The following is a 17,543-nucleotide window of genomic DNA, read 5'->3' as shown; positions in this document are numbered from 1 at the left end:
CAGGCAGCAGTTAGCAGCCGCTGCAGCTCAGTTACTTTGAGAGTAAAGCAACTATTTTGGGGGCTGCTCAGCTGCTGGTTCTTCTGTTCCATGGCTGCACCCCTTGGTACAGGTCTCAGAACACTCTGCAACTGTCTGGGCACCCTTCTCCTTTCTGCATGTGCAGGTGATCTGTCCCACCAGTCTGTTTTATCGGTGAATATCTTGATTCTCAGTGATGATTGTTTTCTTTAGGCAGCCTGGTCTGGAAGCCCTGGGGCAATGGGGTGCTGGTTCCAGGCAAGCTGCTAGCAGTGCTATGGGGGAATTAAAAACACTATGCCAGGGCAACAAAAAGAAATGCAAGGTAAACAAAAATAATTCCAAATGCACATATCAATTGAAGACTGGGGTTTCAAAGCTGATCTCAACGTAGAGTTGTCTGCTCGATTTGGTCACTTACTGGGGCTGCTGGATCTTTTGCTGGGAAGATAAATGCTCTGACTCCTGGTATTATTAATGCTTTGAGCTGGTGATTTGTACAGCTGATCTAAAAGGCTCCCAAAGTGAGAGACTGATCCCAAAGCCTGCTGAAGTGAACATGGGGCCTCATGGCAATTTCACAGGGCTTTGCATCCCATCCCGTGTGCTGAGTGGGAGCAGGGGCTGGCATCACCCTCACAGCTCCCACTGCGACTCCATCTCCCACCCTGAATATTCCTCATAAAACTCCTCCATGTCTTAAAAGCTCAGAAGGGACAAGCTCCCAGTAGAGAACCTGTAAATGAACTGGAGCCCCCAGCACTGCTGGCTGCCCCCCCATGCAGGCACAGCCCCATTGCAGCGTGGATCAGGCTGCGTTCTCTTCCAAGCACAAAGCCAGGCTTCAAGACTCCAATTGCTTCCTGTCTCCCAACATGCCTGACCACAACTATTTTTAATTGTAAGGCATGAAAATAAAGTTATTTAATAAATTAACACTTCAAATGCTTTTTGGTTCAAGTTTGGCTGTTTATTAGGACCAGTTTTATTTTGGCTTCAATGCAGCCATTTCCAGCTACCACTCTGTTTGATCCCCATCTTATTTCCTTCGTAATCTTACTGTTATCGTCGCTGTGTTTTATGGTTTTGCATTACTTTATTGACTTGGTATACTGTAAACGGCTTTTTTTTTCCCCCTCTTCACTGAAAATAGACTTTTATGAGAAGCTTAAGCATGGAAAGCCTGGAATGTCCAAAAGAAGGCACAGAAAAATTACTTTTGCACATTTAAAATTATTTTGCACATTTCTGTTGGTCAGAGAAAGTTACAAAATATTCATATGAAGAAACTTATTCAGTGCCTGCAGGACAAAATCCTATTTTTGATAATATGTGAAATTTCAATTTCTGCAATAAACAGGCTCTGTATCTCTTTAAAATTTATTATTTTGAAGCAGTTTTCTGGGGGGGGGGGGGGGAGGGAAGGCTCCTATAAAATTGATGTCAGAGCAATGATGAGTATGCCTACCCTCACTGCTGGGAATATGTACTCTTGGGCACTGTCACAGCCTCTGTTGTTACCCGTTCTAAATGCTACCAACATTAGAAACTTAAACAGGGTGTTGATGGTCCCACCAGCCAGCAGCACCGGATGAAGTTCCACCAAGGGATGGAGGCTGGAGCCATGGAGATAGAGGGTGAACCCTCATTTTGTTCATGCTGGGCCCCTTCTCCTGCCCCACGGACAATGAGCTCCTCTCCTGCTGAAGGTTCTGTGGGGTGCTGCAGGAGCTAAGTACATTCAGTAGTGACTTGGGCTATCCTGCACAACCCCTGCCTCCCAGCATGCTGCACAGATGGACCATCATCCCTCTGCTGACAGGACCAACCGTGCTCTTAGCTGGTTATTCAGCCTCACCACCTTATTCGTAGTGGTTATAACACCATGGCTTGGAGGAAGACTGTGGCTGGTGGGAAGGATGGGGCTCTGCAACTATCAGAGCTATGAGTGATGCTTCATGCAGTGGGAAGGAGCTCAGAACTGGCACAGAGGCTGCCAACAGTGCCTGAGCCCCAACTGCTGGGGTAAAAGCAGAGGGATTTGGGCACAAATGGAGATGGGAAATTCTCTTTGCTACTGTACTGTGGGAAAGGAGCAGTCCGACCTGCCTATAAAGATAAAGAAAACGAACAAATACAAACCTGTTTGTGCCCAAAATACTATAACAGTTGTTTGAGAGCTGTTTTATCTCTGTGAGAATATAACCCCGATTAAACATGCCAAGGTTAGTGAAAACAAAGGTGAATTGCAGAAGAAATGTGTGTTATTCTGGCCAGGAGTTCACTGGGGGTGAAATAGAGCAGCACTCCCTGTTTTGCAGGGATGTGTTGAGGTGTGGGGTCTCATTTGCATCACCTCCCATACCTGTGCAGCCCCTGACAAACATCCTCCCGCCCAGGGGACTGAGCTCCCAAGCACAAAGTGACAAGACTTTAGCGTTTAAAAGAGCTGCTATTTGCAGTTCTCCTGAGCTGTTCTGCTGGGTTTGCCCATCCAAGCCGTGCTGGTGCTGGGTGGAAGCCCAAGCACCGGGACCCGCTGGCTTCCTGCCGTCCCCAAAAAGCATCCCAGCCTGCCCCCGGTGCTTACAGCGTTCTCACCACTGTACGAGCCGTGAGCCGGACGGTCACTCGGGGCATCGCAAAAGAATAAAGGGCAGGAAAGGTGAAACCTCTTGCAAACTGTAAGAATTTGGCAATTCCTCAAGAGGAACCAGCAGAAAATCAGCCTGCCCCTGGAGAAGCACCAAGCATCCTAGCCAGATTTGGGTGCCGAGGTTGTCAAGGTGAATCCCTCACCTTCAAGGAACCGCTGCGAACCTTGCCCAAATTCCCGTGCCTTCTCCGTTCCCGCTGCGCGGGGCCGAGCGCGTTCGGGGGGTTCCCGTCACCGAACATCACGGCGTGCAGCGGGGTGGGCCCCTGGGTCCCAGCGGGATTGGTGCACCGCCCGTGCCCCGCTGTCCCTCTGTCCCTCCGTCCCTCTGTCCCCTCTGTCCCCCTGTCCCCCCTGTCCCGCTGTCCCCCGCCAGGGGGCGCCCCGGCCGCGCCGCCGCCCGCACTTGTTGCTGCCCCCCGCGGCGCGCGCTGTGTCGTGATGCACGCGGCGCTGACGTCACCGCTGGCGTCATTATTAACGATCTTATTTATTTATTTATTTATTTATTTGCTCGTTTGTTTATTTGCTCTCTTAATTATTTATTTGTTTCCGTTTCACGGCGCCCCGCCGGGGCGGCTCCGAGCCTGTGCCCGCAATCACGCCCTTCCTCCGGGACCGGGGCTTGCGGAGGGGGCTCGGGAGGGGAACGAGCCGAAAATCGGGAAGAATGTGCCAGCTCTGGGGAAAGCGCGGGGGGGACTCGGTCCCCGCGGAGCCGCCTCGTAGTGCTCCCTCCCCCCCCACCGCCGCCCCGCGGAGCCGGGGTTGGCTGCGCTGGCGCGCAGTGATGGAGCCCCCGGGGAAAAGGGCGAGAAGGACGGAGCTCGCCCGGAATGACCCGCCCGTCCCTGTCCGGGGCTGGCTGGGTGGCTGGGAGGGGGCTCGCCCCATGGTGATGGGGCCGCGCAGCCCGGCGGCCGCAGCAGCGCCTATCTGCGGGATGCAACTCCCGGAACCCCAAAGGGAACTTTCCGTGCCCGGCGCTGCGGGGCGGCCCTTGCGCCGGTGTGGGACCAAGTGCGAAGCCGGCGGCGCCCGCCCCTCTCTCCGACCGGGTCTCCCCGAGCTGCCCGGGGCAGGATAGCGGAGGCTGAGCGGGATGCGCAGAGCCGGCGGCTCGCCTCGACGTGGGGCGCCGCAGCGGGGGGCGGGCGGGGCGCAGGTAAGGGGCCGCCCCTCTCCACCTGTCCGCGCCCCTCCGGCCCCGCGGAGCCATCGCCCCGCGGCGGTACCACCGGCACGTGCCCGGCTCCGCGGGGACAGCGCGCCCATCGCCGCCGCGGCGCTCCCCCTCCCCCTGCGCTGTCTGCTCGGGCCGAGCCGCGTCCCTCCGCGCAGCGCCATGAATATTGATGTGTTTATATAATCGATAACCCACTTTCCATCCTTTCCCCGAGAACGGCGATAAATAAATTAGGGACGCGCCGTCCGCCCTCCGCGGCCGCCGGGGGGAGGGGGCGGCAGGCCGGCGCAGCCCCCGCCGTGCGCTCCGCGGCTGCCGAGGGCGGGAGCGGGATCGAGCGCTGGGAGCGGGATCGAGCGGTGGGAGCGGGCGGTCCCGCCGGGCGCGCGCGGACGAGCAGCGCCCCTCGCGCCGCAGGAAATGGTCTTTATATTAGACATATACGGGCAGGTCCTGTCAGATCCGCAGCGCGCCCGCCCACCCTTTCGGCCCCCCAAAAATCGCCGAGAGCGGACAGGGGGCCCGCTGCCGCCCCGCCGCCTCCGCGCCGCTCCCCCGAGGCCCGCCGCCGCCCCGCGGCATTTTTGCCGGGCCGGGGCGGGCGTCGGGGGCCCGGCCGGCGTCGGGTGGCGCCGGCGGCGGGACGCGGCGGGGCGGCGGCGGGGCGGCGGAGCGGGGGGCGGGCGGCGGGGGGGGGCGTCGCCACGCGCGGCGGGGCGGGAGGCGGCGGCGGCGGCGGGGCGGCGCGGGGGCGGCGGCGGCGAGGGGCGGCGGGCGGCGGGGCCGGCTTCGCCCTGCCAGGACCTGCCGGGCTCCATTCACGCCAACAAGTTTGGGAGAATGTTGAGTTCAATCGCGCCGGAGCCGCGATGGAGCGCAGCGCACTGCAGGTACCGCGCCGCCCCGCGCCCCCGCCCCGCCCCGCGCCCCCCGCCGCCGCGGAGCCCCCTCCCTCCCTCCCGCGCTCCCCTCCCGCCGCCCTCTTCCTCCTCCTGCTCCTGCGCGGCGCGGCGCGGAGCCGGCGCTGATGCCGCTGCCGTGTTGTTGTTCCCCGCAGTGGGTCGGCGCCCCGTGCGGCTCGCACGGCCCCTACGTCTTCTACAGGGCGTTCCGCTTCCAGCGCCGCGGCGGCGGCCGGGCGCGGGTCCTCTCCCTCGGTGACTTCTTCTTCGTGCGGTGCCGCGCGGAGGAGCCCGCCTGCATCGCGGAGCTGCAGCTGCTCTGGGAAGAGCGCACCAGCCGGCAACTTCTCTCCAGCGCCAAACTTTATTTTCTCCCCGAGGACACCCCCCAGGGCAGGACCAGTGACCATGGCGAGGTGGTAAACGCGGCGCCGGCTCCCCCTTCCCCCGCGCCAGTCCCCACCTGCATGCCCGGGCTCGGCTCCCCCCTCTCCTGGCTTCCCCCAGCTGCGTCCCCGTCCCCGCCGTGCTTGGCGAGGCCGCGCCGTCGGGACGCACCGGTGCGCGCGGACCGGGAACTTGTGCGGGAGGGGGAAAGGAGGGAGGGAAGGAGGGAGGAGGGGGTCGGGGTGCGGGGCGGCACCGGCCCGGCGGGCAGCGGTGTGAGTGCAGGGCTAGCTAGCCCTGTCCTTCTCCTGCTTTCTTAACAAAAATTAAAAAAAAAAAAAAAACGCGCAGAAACAACAGCAACAACAAATACTCCAAAAACAAAATACATGAAAAAGCGGGGAAAAAAAAAAAACACGCTGGGGGCATTTCGATATTGTTCGGGGCTTTTTTTTAAGTATTCGATATGTTTAAGAGGGCGGAAATTACGAAATGGAGGCAGAGGGAGATCAAACGCGCTCTTGCTGGCAGGGACGTGTTGAATAAAGTGATAAATGACAGGTACGGGAATAATACATTCAAATAACTTGCAGATATGCCTGGGCGTATTTCGGAGCTGGCGCGCTCCCGGCGCAAACGCGCTGTGCGCCGGCACCCTCGGCCGGCGGCCGCGCAGCCCGGGATGGGGCCGCGCAGCCCCGCACCGCCCCGCCCCAGCCCCGAGCCCTCCCGTTATTTGCTTTTCAAATTCACTGCTCCAGTCCGTAGTCTGGGGTGGGGGACGGGCGAGGTACCCAAGGCAGGGGGCTGCGGGGATGGCGAGGGTCCCCGAGAGGGACTGGAGAGCAGGCGGGCGGGGGACGAGATGTTTTGGGGAAACTTCAGTCGGAGATGCCGGCGGGGTGGGTTCAAGGAGGGGCTGTTTTTGGGAGGCTCGCGTGGCTGTAGGTGCCGGCGTAGCCGTGTACTCGCACACACGCGTACGCAGCCGAAACGCGTTTCAGAGCCATCTTCGCTGGCTGCCACCTCTTCACTTTAATTTTCTGTGCGTGCAGCTGAGATAAGGGAGCCTTTTCCTAAGAATCGGGGAGATGGCAGTGAGCAATGGATGCTCTGAAATTGCCCGTGGTGACTATTTAAAACCGTGCCTCTGCGTGTCTTGTGTGCGTGTGTGTAAAATGAAAGATATTTGGAAGGGAGGGGGGGTGGGGAAAGGGACACAAATCATTTTAATGCGCCTTAATGATCAGCTCATGTTACTGTGGTAGGAACATCAGAGAAAATTAATCCTACCATTACGAGTAAAACACTGCTCCGGTACGAGGCTTCTCAACTGCATATACCTTCCTAATAATACGCACAATTTTATTTATTTTTACATGCAAACACCGCTAGTAATTATCTGTGTGATTATACTTGTACATTTCATTGCGGCTTTAACTGATGTCATTCTGCATTATTCAACCATATGAAAACAATTTTCAATTAAGATAATGGCACGCCTTGAAATTATGCAAATGCCGGCCGTATTGTGTAGAATAATTATGACAAATGTAAAGCAGGTAAAAAGTTTCCTAATGCAGTTGTGTTTTACACCCTGGTGATGTCATTTCCCCTCTGGCCTAAGTTAGTCATTCATTAGCAGAGTAGCAGCAACAGCAACAGCTCTGAGTGATACTTCTCTGGCAGGGAGCCTACAGAAACCGGCACTGAGAGCCAGGGCCTAGAGAGGGCAACATAACACTCCCATTAAGAAATGTACTTTGTTTTCACTTACTCCATTATCTTGTTTATAGACATAGGAATGATTTTTTATGATCGATTTTTAATAGTTTGGAGCAATCAGAGCAATGCTTGGGGATGTGCAGGCAGCAGAGAGACAAAAGGCTGGGCGCTGGCTGGATGGGGGTATCCGCTCTCGTAGGGGTGCAGGGGCAGCTGCTTCCCCTTGGCACCCCAAGGTCCCAATCCCTTCGGTAAATAACATTCCTGTTGCTCCCCAGAGGGGCAGCAGGGGCCACCTCTGGGGTCGTGGGGCTTCCTAACATTGGACTGGGCTCCTTCTGCAGGAGAAGATGTGGCTCTCGAGTCAGATGTGACTTACAGCCATCAGAGAGGACCTTGTCTGTGGTGTGGGACTGCTGATGGGACAGAATACCTTGTCTTGCATTTAGCAAGTAGGGATGGAATGAGCCGGTGCTTAAGCATGTATTGCAAATCTGCGGCGTCCGAGGCAAAGGGTGACGGGGGCGCTTGCTGTCACTGAAATTGTTGGTGAGGGGAGCAAGTGGCTGAATCGCAGGCTTGTGATCAAGCCCACCAGAGATTTAGGCACAGTCTCCAGCAGCTACCTGTGCTGGCGGCGTGATTAATAGAAGCAGCTGGCTGCCTGTTTTCTGTAATAGCAGCACTGACACTATGACAATATTCAGCTAGTGGCTGTAAGGAGGGAGGAGAAGCAAGAAGAGATGTAATGCTTCTGTTACTGAGAAATTTCTGATGGCGTATTATATCTGATTGCCAAATGTTTGAGCTAATCAGCAAAAAGTCTAAATATAAGTCTTTTTATAGCTAGCTGAATTCATCATCCAGATTTAAGTATAACCCTGACTGCTGCTAAAACCAGATGTTTCCACGCACTGCCCAGATCCAGGGGAAGTTCAAGCCCTGGTGTGCTTCCGCTTCAGTACCCTTCTCCCCACCTAAGGCTCAGCATTGCCATCACCACAGTGAAGAATCTCCCTTTCAATGCCAGGAGCTGGCCAGAGATTGTTTCTCAGGGTGTCTCAGTGGATGGTGAATGTGGACCAATGCTGCTGACGTGCAGCAGGTATGGGTGCTTCTGACCCTGACGCTCACTGCGTCCCAAGGAGATGTGCATGGAGAGGCTGGGACCAGCTCTGGCATCATGCTCAGACCAGGGGTCTTGCTGCACAGGAACAGTAGAGACACTTTTGTAAGAGCAACAGGGCCTGTGAGGCCAGTGTTAGGTGAACTAGAAGAGTTTTGTGCTACTTCACTGAAAACTTTGTTGTTGCTTTTAAAACCCAGTGGCCTGGGCAAGCTGCTTCCCACCTCACCGTGAAGCCCAGACGCTTCAGCAGGTGCAACGCTGGCCAGAGAGTAAGAACAGCCTTCTCTTTCTTCCCTCCAGCAGGGAGGAAGTGATTCTCCTTCATCCCTGCAGGGCCATTGCCAAAACAGAGTCTTTTGCTGGAGGAGGTCACCACCTTGCCTTGATTTTCTCATTCAGTCTGGTCTGGTGCAGTCCCCTGCGTCACCTTCTGCATGGGAGGAAAACCTCCTTGATGGCAGGTGCCTCACACGGGTCAGAACAGGATGCCTGGAGGTCTATGAAGATGCAGAGGGAATGCCTTTAAGGGAGTGCCATTGTGCTTGAAACAGTTTTGTGGGGGTGCCTGTGGAAAGCAGGCTCCCCGTTTTGCTGCACCCGAGCGTGAGAAGCTTTGTGTTGTCAGAAGGTGCCTGCCCAGTCCCCTTGTGCAGTGCCCTGCTCCTGTGGCATTTGGGGCACATGAGGTGGGCTCACCCTCCAGCCTACAGGGACTTGGCCAAACCTTCTTCCAGCTCGTTTACTGCTCTCTGCTCCAAGGAGAGCTGTGGGGTTGTGGAATGAATGACTTTTTGCAAAAGCAGGTTGCAGAGGAAAATGCTTGTTAGTGCCTTGTGCTTTCATGTTTTTAAAGGTGTTGGCATTAATTAGACTAGGCTTAAAAATATATTTCAAAGTTGATACTCATTAAATCCAGGGATGGTATTATTTTATGTGATTCCTAAAAAACCCTAAATAAGCAACTAACTCATTTTTCATGGTATGACATTCCCTGCATTTCCCTGCATCGTGGTGAATGCTGCTTCCATTGAGGCTGGACTGTCAGTGGGGATCTGCCTTTGGTTCATTCATCAGCAGCAAAGTTTACTACGAGCTCATGTTGATTTCGTCTCTTCTCCCAAACTGGGGATCTGATGCAATGCTTTTCGCCTTGCAAATAATCCTTACTCATGCAAGTAATAATTTACATGAGTAAGCGTTGCTCATGCAGAGGAGAAGAGAGAGCTAGTTTCCTGTAATTATTTCCCTAGAAGTATTTTGCATTTTCAGACTAATTGGGGGAAAAAAAAAAAAGTCACTCCATGCATGTGTGCCATTTATAATTGCAGAAGAAATTCTTCAAGAAAGGGAGTCAGTGGTTTTGTTCTCTCTTCATTACAGGATAGATGCTGACAGCATCCCTCGAAAGCCTGGTAAATTTTGTAGGGGTTCTCCACTTGTGAGGATCCTACCCCAGTGCACAAAGGTAGCATAGGCTGGCCCAGGCACAGTGTCTTATATCAACAGTGCTTTATTGCCAACCCCCTAGAAAAATGTACTACTCCCTTTGCACAGTAATAGATTTGGGTTTTTTTTACAAATGCAGGAATTTGTACACTCTTATTTGAAATGAGAATAGCCCTGTTTTAGTCTCCATGGTGTGTGCCTTATGCTCGTATCTGTCAACACTGGTAATGGCAACACATATCAAACATGCAGATCATGATTGTTAAAGGGTGCTTTAAAAATCATGCTAATAGCATCAATCTCCAATGTACACTTGCTCAAATTAATTCAGCTTTGGAAATCAGGCACGCTGTAATAGCAGTGTTGGAGAAATGGCATTTGTCATAAAATACCGTGGGTTTGGTAATTACGTATCTACTCTGTATATTTTTATCTCTTTCGCCACCAGTAGCATATGCTGGCAGAGGAAGGAGAGGGCAATGATATTACTCAGAGAAGCTGCATGTTGCTAGCCATTAGCCAGCAATCTGGAATATCTGGTCATTTAAGGCAGATTCCTTAAAAAAAAAAAAAAACAACTTTTTATTTTATTTCCTTTCTTCTTTCCCTCCCCTTCCCTGTGCATTCAGACTGTAAAATACACCCACTGCTTTCCAGAGTTGCTGTTCCCAGTCTGATCAGTGGCACTAAACATTAAACTCTTGTCTTTGGAGAATAATGGGTCTCACATGGTACACCCTCAAGCATGTTGAGATACTGTGCAGGCTGGAAAATAAAAATGTTCTAATTGTGTCTTTTAAATAAGCATAGGAGTGAATTAATTAGACTATATTTTGTCTTTAGTTGCTTAGTTACACAATAGTATTCCTAAGCGCAAGTAAGATAAATTGGTTCTTTTTGTGCTGCTTGTCCCTTAATCATAATTACTGTATTGCTCAGGAGAGTAACGCATACGAAGATTTTTGCATTTTTAATAGTATTCAAACAATATGTGAATGATATAGAAAGTATGTTCTGATTCACACTCTCATATGCTTTTATTCGGGAAGAAGTTCTACTGCTATGGGAGCAATATTTGCATTAGTTGCTCAGAGATGTAGTTCTGGGAAATACATAATTGAAATATTCTTCCAATGCTTGTTCTGGCCCTTTCATTCGCATTCAAAATAACAATGCCTTAAGTCTCTGAACAGTCATCCACTCTTGATTTAAGAGCTTTTTTTCTTTGTGTGTGTGTGTTTGTGCGTGTGCAGTGTGGGTTCACACCCAGCGTTAACCCTGCACAGCCTAGACACTCGCGCGGTTCCTAGTGTTGTATCAAGTTTTTATGAGCTTTTTATTTGTAGCTAAAATGCAGTCAGAAGGTCAGATGAACATCGGCATTTTATGGCATTAATCCAGTGACCTTAATGCTCGGCAGGCGTCCATGTCTCTATGTGAAGGTGCCAGGGTTATAGATAATAAAACAGTTTGTTTTCATTTTCTGGATATTTTAATCTTTCTTTGCAAAGCATAGCCTTGGATTTGGGAGGCTTGGGGCTACTCCCAGGGGCCAAAACTTTAATGTCTTACTGGGTTGTTGAACGTTAGTTGCTAATGATGGGCAGATTGATACAGATACTGAACAATGGAAGGTTCTGGCAAGAAACCCCCTAGACATGCTCAGTGGATGTATGTGAAAATTGGCTCCATTGTTCTGCTGTATGAAAAGCAAGTAAATTATTTACAGATATTTGCTAATTAAAGCACATATTGTTTTACCAGCACAATAGAACACAATATAACAAAAGACAAAGGAATAAGCTTGCATAATTTAAACCTGCTAATGCCATGTACTCCTTGTTAAGAAAAAATATAATTATGTAATCTATGAGGAAAGCTTCTGGTACTGTAACTGTAGTAGGCAAAATTAGGAATGAATTGCTTGTCAACTTGCCTAAACTAAAACAGCTCTTTGAGATCTGTGAGCTATCTGATGGGAAAACATTTTGACTGAAGCCTATTTTCTGTTTGGTCAGAACTTCTATCTGTAGTGACAGATATAAATTCAATTTGAACCTCTGGCTGGGAGTGGGAGGAGGGAGAAAAGAGCACCCCGGACACAAAGCAGGAGGCTCACAGTAGAAATGTCATATCTAACTGCTCACAGCTGTCCCTCTGTGCACCCTATCTCCACCCCACTTCTGGCCCCATGTACTTTACCCATCCTGTGGAGACATGGTGGTGTTTTGCCCCAGGTTGTTTCGGGCGGCTCACTTTGGAATTACTGAGTCGTGGAAAGTGCTGCTTGCTAATACAAGGGAAAGCAAAAACTGTAGGACTTACGTGCTTCAGCCACGTTCCTTTAACTTGGGTTTTCTCTTGGTTTTGGACCCTGGCGGAAGGGATGAACACATCAGTGTGAGTTTCAGACAGCTCTGTGCAATTGTGCTTAGGCTGGGGAAATACCTGTCACCTGAATTTAACAAGATCATTATAGCCCTTTAAAGTAATTAGGAAAGGATTAACAGATGAAAGGTTCTGCCTCAGCCTCTTTAGAATTATCTGGTGTGGCAGGTAAATTCCTGATCTGTGCTTGTTTCCCTTCTCGAGGCTCTCCATAGGTTCGCGGGTGGGAAGCAGTGGTCTCTGTCGGTGCCAGTGTGTAGGCACCTCCATGGAGCAGGTCAGACCCCAGCAGTTGCACTCCACAAATCCTTTGGGACACACCTTTGTCCTCCCTGGGCTAGGGGACGTGTGAGGAGATGGCACCAAGGGAGGCACCCCGAGCAGGGTCGGGGGAAAGGAAGCAGCCCCTGCCCGTGCCGAGCTATGGAGCCCCTGGTGAGGCTTCCCTGGCATTCAGCGATCTCACCTGCGGAGCAGGAGGAGCACTTCCCACCTGGCAGAGCTGTGCCCCGGTCCCCAGGTCTGCAGCACGCTTACAGCTGGAAGGACAGAGAAGTGTATGCCAGGGGAGGTCTTCGTGTGCCCTGTAAGGGAGGCTGAACAGGGCACATCCCAGAGCCAGGCCTTTTCCATGACGCAGCCAGTTTTTTTAGCCGGTTTCTGGTCCTGCACAAAGTGGCTAAAAGTTTGTGTGTATTCCCAGCCCACCAGCGGCAGCAGGGAGACGGGACCTTTTTACTCCAGAGGAAGTCTCTGAGAGCAAATCGGTCCTGTACAAACGCTCTCTGCCTCTTCAGAGCTGGATATGGTCCCTGAAAGAAGTGCTGCTTTATGGAGATGCTTCTGGAGATCTGGGTTCAGGTTCCTGTGGGACTTTGGGTGAGTGGGTTAGGGCTGGACTGAGATTACCTGATTTCTGCTGCTGTCCCAGAGCCCTGGTAGTATCTGTATGGCAGGGAAGAGCTCTGGACTAAAGACTGGTCAGGACCTTTTGGTTTGAGTGTGCTGTCAAATAAAGCTGATGGTACTTCCCTCAAGCATCCATCCTGTCCCTTCCCAGGGACAGGTGCTTATTGGCACCTCCTTCCCTTCTGCATGCCTGCAGCATGACCTCCTGCTCCTCAAAGGAGTCTAGAGCGAGGAATGGGATTTCTGAACCAAGAACTGCCTTTTACATACACATGATACGGGAAAGTCTTTTTCACTTAAATTGCAAAAACCCTGAAATATATGTGGGGTGTAAAACCAGCCCAGAATAAGTGACGTCTTTATGCCCAATGAAATAACAGTTCTGTTATCCCTGGTAAATGCAGTCCATAAGAGTCACACTGTATTTTTTGCTCCTGTGGATGAATGTGTTTTCATCAGCAATGTACTGGGTTGTAAAATATGCATCCCCGGCTATCTACTGTGCTAAAGATTTCACAGAAAAGCCTTGAAGATGTTTTCTAATGCAAATCATACTGATCAGATAAATGGCATGCAGTGTCTCCTGTAATTATCAGCAAGAGTTTTTACAGTACATGTCCTGTTTCTCTCTAGGCCACATATTTGATGTTAGGAGACAGCCAAGCAGGTGTTTGATTTGCTCATGCGCTCCAGAATTCCTTAAATGACCTCTGGAAGTACTGGAGTGAAAACAGTCTTAGCACGTCACATTTTTGAGATATCTCAGTTGCTGTAATTCTTTAAAGGCTGCCTCATTGTCTCTAAAATCTAAATCTTCCCTAGTTATTGGCAAAGAAAAAGGAGTTGTGATGTACCATAGGTGGGTGTGCAATCAAGATGTACAACCTCCCTGCACTGCGCTGTGACTCCCTGCCTTGTAAGAGTTAATATTTCTTCTAAAAAATAATTATCTGCTTTAAACTTTATAGCTACCTGACCTGTTTCCCTGAATATAAGTATTTTAACCATCTGCTGAGTCAGGCAATATAGCATTCTGTGCTTTCATAAGGCTGTGATGGTTGCTTAGACAACAGTGACATAATATTTAAGCATAATGGCTCTCGAGAAGATGCTGTCCCCTTCTCCCTGGATGACTTCTCTGGAAATGCAAATCCAGTATGCTCTGAAAAAAAACGAGACAGATGAGAAGGTTTTATGTCACCATCTTTCTTAACCATCTCTCCATTTTCTACTTGATAGGTGAAAGAATTGTATTTTGCTTAGAAGTCTTGTAAGATGTACTAAAACTACAGGCTGACTAGATAACCATTTTTATAGAAGCAGCTAAAAAAGCTCCTCTTTCTACAGTCAGTGTTTTTTATGAGATTTAGGCAGCACTGTGGCTGACACCATTGGTCCATTGGAGCACTGACCAATTGGTCAGGTCCACTTGATAAATCTCATTCCTCAGCAGAGCTGAAATTTCTGCTAGTTGTTTTCTCATCTTGCTGTAGCAGGGAAAAATGGTAATTAAAGACTTAACTGTGCAATGGAGACCTCATAAATATAACTTCAGAGCTAATACATGATGAGTTGATTTTGTATAGATAGAGATGTATATGCACTGTTTGCAACATGGGTGGTTTTTCATGTTTACACAGAGATATAATTACAAATGACATGAAGGTTATACAGCAGATTTCTTTAATCTTCTAAAGGTTTGTTAGTCATGTGTCACCATGTACGAGGTTTTTATTATTTCAACATCTGTATTCCTTTGTCATCTTGTTGAAGGGGTTTCTCTGGAAGGGCTGTGGCAGTAGATAGTGGTTGATACCAAATGGGTGTAGGGGCTTCTGTGGGAGGCAGAGCTCTGCAGGTCCCGGAGCAACTTTTATTGTGCCACAGGGCTTAACCAAAAAGGAGAAGGACCCTTTTGCCACCTGCTGCTCAAAAAATTCCCCCCAAACACCACAGTAGTTTGGGGCTGAGTGCTTGGAAAGGTTGCTTAGGAGTGTGAAAGTTTAGCAAGGCACACTGGAATTTCAGAGCTGATGAGATAGTTGGGTGACCTCTGTTTGGGTGGTGTGGTGGGAGACGACTTCTTGTGTCAGCAGACTGCCAAGATGTGGGGAAGACAGCCCTGCTGGAGCTGCCCGTGGCTCAGGCTCCTTGGAAAGCAGAAGCTGGAGCCAGCTGCCATGCCTTGCTGGGTGACAGTGTTTGTATGAGGAGGCACCTGAGCAGAAGTGCCCCTGGAGATGCAGTCCCACACTGGTGAGATCCACATTGGCAGAGAGGACTGCGGTCTGGTCTGCAGTATTTGAGGAGAATTTGAGGAAGCATGTGGACAATTCTGTGTGAATTGGGTTAAAAGTCAGTGGCGAGGGAAAGGGAGCAGGTCTGTCCAGTCCTGCTGTGTGGGTGACTCAAGGCAAGCTCTGAAAGGGTTCAGGTAATTTTTCCATTTGCCACCTAAAAGTGAACTAGGCCTCCTTTCCCTGGTGCTGCTGTGATGGTCGCTGGCAGTACAAGGGAGGGACAGGAATTTGGGGGCCAGCTCGGTTCCCCTGGGGACAGAGCTGGTGTGGAGGTGACAGGGTCGCCCTGACAATCAGCTGTGCAGGGAGGTTTAGCCCAGAGCCCTTGTCACAGCACAGGGACAGCGTGGGCTCCTGTGCTTTGTGCTTGTGCTGGGCTGCTCCCTGGTGCCATCCTTGGCACCCCTTTGGGGATGCTGAGCACCCCATGTTCCCATGGCTGGACGTGCTGCTGCCGCAGGAAACTCATGGCTGAGGTGTGCTTTCCCCAGCTCCCCAAAAGGTCCCCTGCTCCTGCCTCTGCAGTTCCCCTCCATGGCAGCCTGCACAGAGCACACCAGTATTGCTTCACTCTTGGTACAGTAGGGTTTTCTGGTTTGTTTGGGTTTTTTGTTGTTGTGTTTTTTTTGTTTTTTTTTAATTCGTTTTTTTTTTTTTTCCTCCTGTGTACACATCATGCACATGTGTGCGAAGGTTGTATTCTCAAAAACAAGTTTATTCATTGATGATGTAATAGTGATTGTACTTTTCTTTTGGTTAATAAATTGTCTGCTCAGCTTACTTTGTATGCCAGCCAAAATTAGTCATACCAGTTCTTGGAAAGGATATGAAGAAACTAGTAATTGAAATCATAATCATTTGATCATGAAAGCTGTTTGGAAAATAATATTTTAACCAGAAGCATGTCTGATCTCCAAGTCAGGTTTCTGGTTGGGTTGTTGTTTTTTTTTTTTGTTTGTTTGTTTGTTTGTGTTTTTTTGTGGGGTTTCTTTCTGTTTTTTGGGTGGTATTTTTTTGGTGGGGTGGTTTCTTTGTTTGGGGTTTTTTTTTGGTGGTGGTTTTGTTTGGGGGGGGGTTGGGTGTTTTTTTGTTTTTTAACTGCTGCAAAGTAGATTTCTCTGTTATGGAATATTAGAAATTGTGTAGTAGCTGCTGATTGTATTCAACATCCTAAGATAGGACTTCATCCAGAAATTGCTGAGACTGTCTGCAGGCAGGCTGATATTTATATATATGTATTTTTTTTTCCATCCTGACATTTAATAATCACCATGTAATAGGTATAAAATGCATAGCAACTACAGCTTTTTTATTTCAAGTGGATGGTGTAGTAAAATTGGGTGAAACCATCCATTGAAATAGTACTTTGTAGTACCCAGTGCTTGTTTACAAAGTATTGATGTTTGTCATAAACAGAGATTTAAAGCATCACTGTTATTGTTTGTTGTTTGGTGGAGGCTCTTATGCTGTGCAGCGATAAAGGAAAAGATTTTATTTCAAGCTTGCTTAGCATATAAACATGCTGTTCACTTCTGACCCAATATTTGTTATTACACTCAATGTAATGAAGGTGCCTGCTTGTTAAACAGTTTTGTATTATATAAGGAAGAGTGGAATATCAGATCTGTTTTTTTGCTAGAATTACTTCAGGTTTTGTATTGTATGCAACTTGTCACAATAAAGCTTTTTTTTTTTTTTCCATTGAGCAGTATTTTATTTCCCGAGGAATGTGTTCAGTGGACAAAAAAACCCCACACAGAATCAATCATGCTTTTCCCTTTGTTTAATAACTCAAAGAATTTCTCTCCCCTTTGCAAATACTTAGGTTTATTTGAGAGAAAAATTGGATTCTGGTTAAATTATTTCAAGAGCATGTAACCTTATTTAGTGTTAGAAATGCACGGTGTGCAGGGTGCGGTGTACAGCCAGCTCTCGTTACAGCATAAATTATTTCTGCTGTTTTAACTGAAAAATCTGGAGTGTATCTTGCTGGATATGTATATTTGTTTGTTTATTTTTGAGGCTTTCTTGATCCCTTGCTCACTGGAGTCAGCTGTAAAATATTCTGCTTATTCATCATGACTGAGAGGAGTTGGTTGTTTCCTGGAAGGTTAAAATCCACCAATTAGGACTATTTAATTTGAGTGTGTGTTCTGGAGGCTAAACTAAGTTTAAGTGCACTTCTTAGAATGCATGTTTTAGAAGGGGAAAAAAAATTACAGTTCTGATCTTGAAAAAGGTTTTAAGAAACCTGAGAATGTGCAAGTTTCTTTTGGTGGGAAGTACATTTATGTAGTATTTCTTTTGGGATTACATCACAGTTTTATTTAATTTTAAGGACAAAAGTTAAATTCAATATTTGTGTAAAAGCCAAGGGAAAATGTACCATAAACATAGGAATTTTCTGGTGAGTCAGAGTTCCAAGAATCTGCGATTTACTTAGTCCATTTATTTCAGGACTAACTATAACCATTAGTCATCCAGCTATGAATTT

General features: G+C 49.3%; 1 protein-coding gene across 3 annotated transcripts in view; it reads left to right on the top strand.

Moving 5' to 3' along the window:
• The first annotated feature begins 4,706 nt into the window (after positions 1–4,706).
• Positions 4,707–17,543, top strand: part of ARID5B (AT-rich interaction domain 5B) — a 114,582-nt gene continuing 101,745 nt past the window's right edge. For 2 of the 3 annotated variants that reach the window (XM_062496521.1, XM_062496520.1), the window contains exon 1: positions 4,891–5,181. In XM_062496521.1, the coding sequence (XP_062352505.1) occupies positions 4,891–5,181 (291 nt within the window). Of the gene's footprint in view, positions 4,754–4,890; positions 5,182–17,543 lie in introns of those variants that run through there. The other variant, XM_062496522.1, reaches the window with a different exon arrangement.

The sequence above is a fragment of the Cinclus cinclus genome, chromosome 7 (genome assembly GCF_963662255.1).
Source record: "Cinclus cinclus chromosome 7, bCinCin1.1, whole genome shotgun sequence".
Classification (NCBI taxonomy): domain Eukaryota; kingdom Metazoa; phylum Chordata; class Aves; order Passeriformes; family Cinclidae; genus Cinclus; species Cinclus cinclus.
The sequence above is the reverse complement of the archived record's forward strand: the minus strand, read 5'-3'. Positions and strand labels throughout refer to the sequence as shown.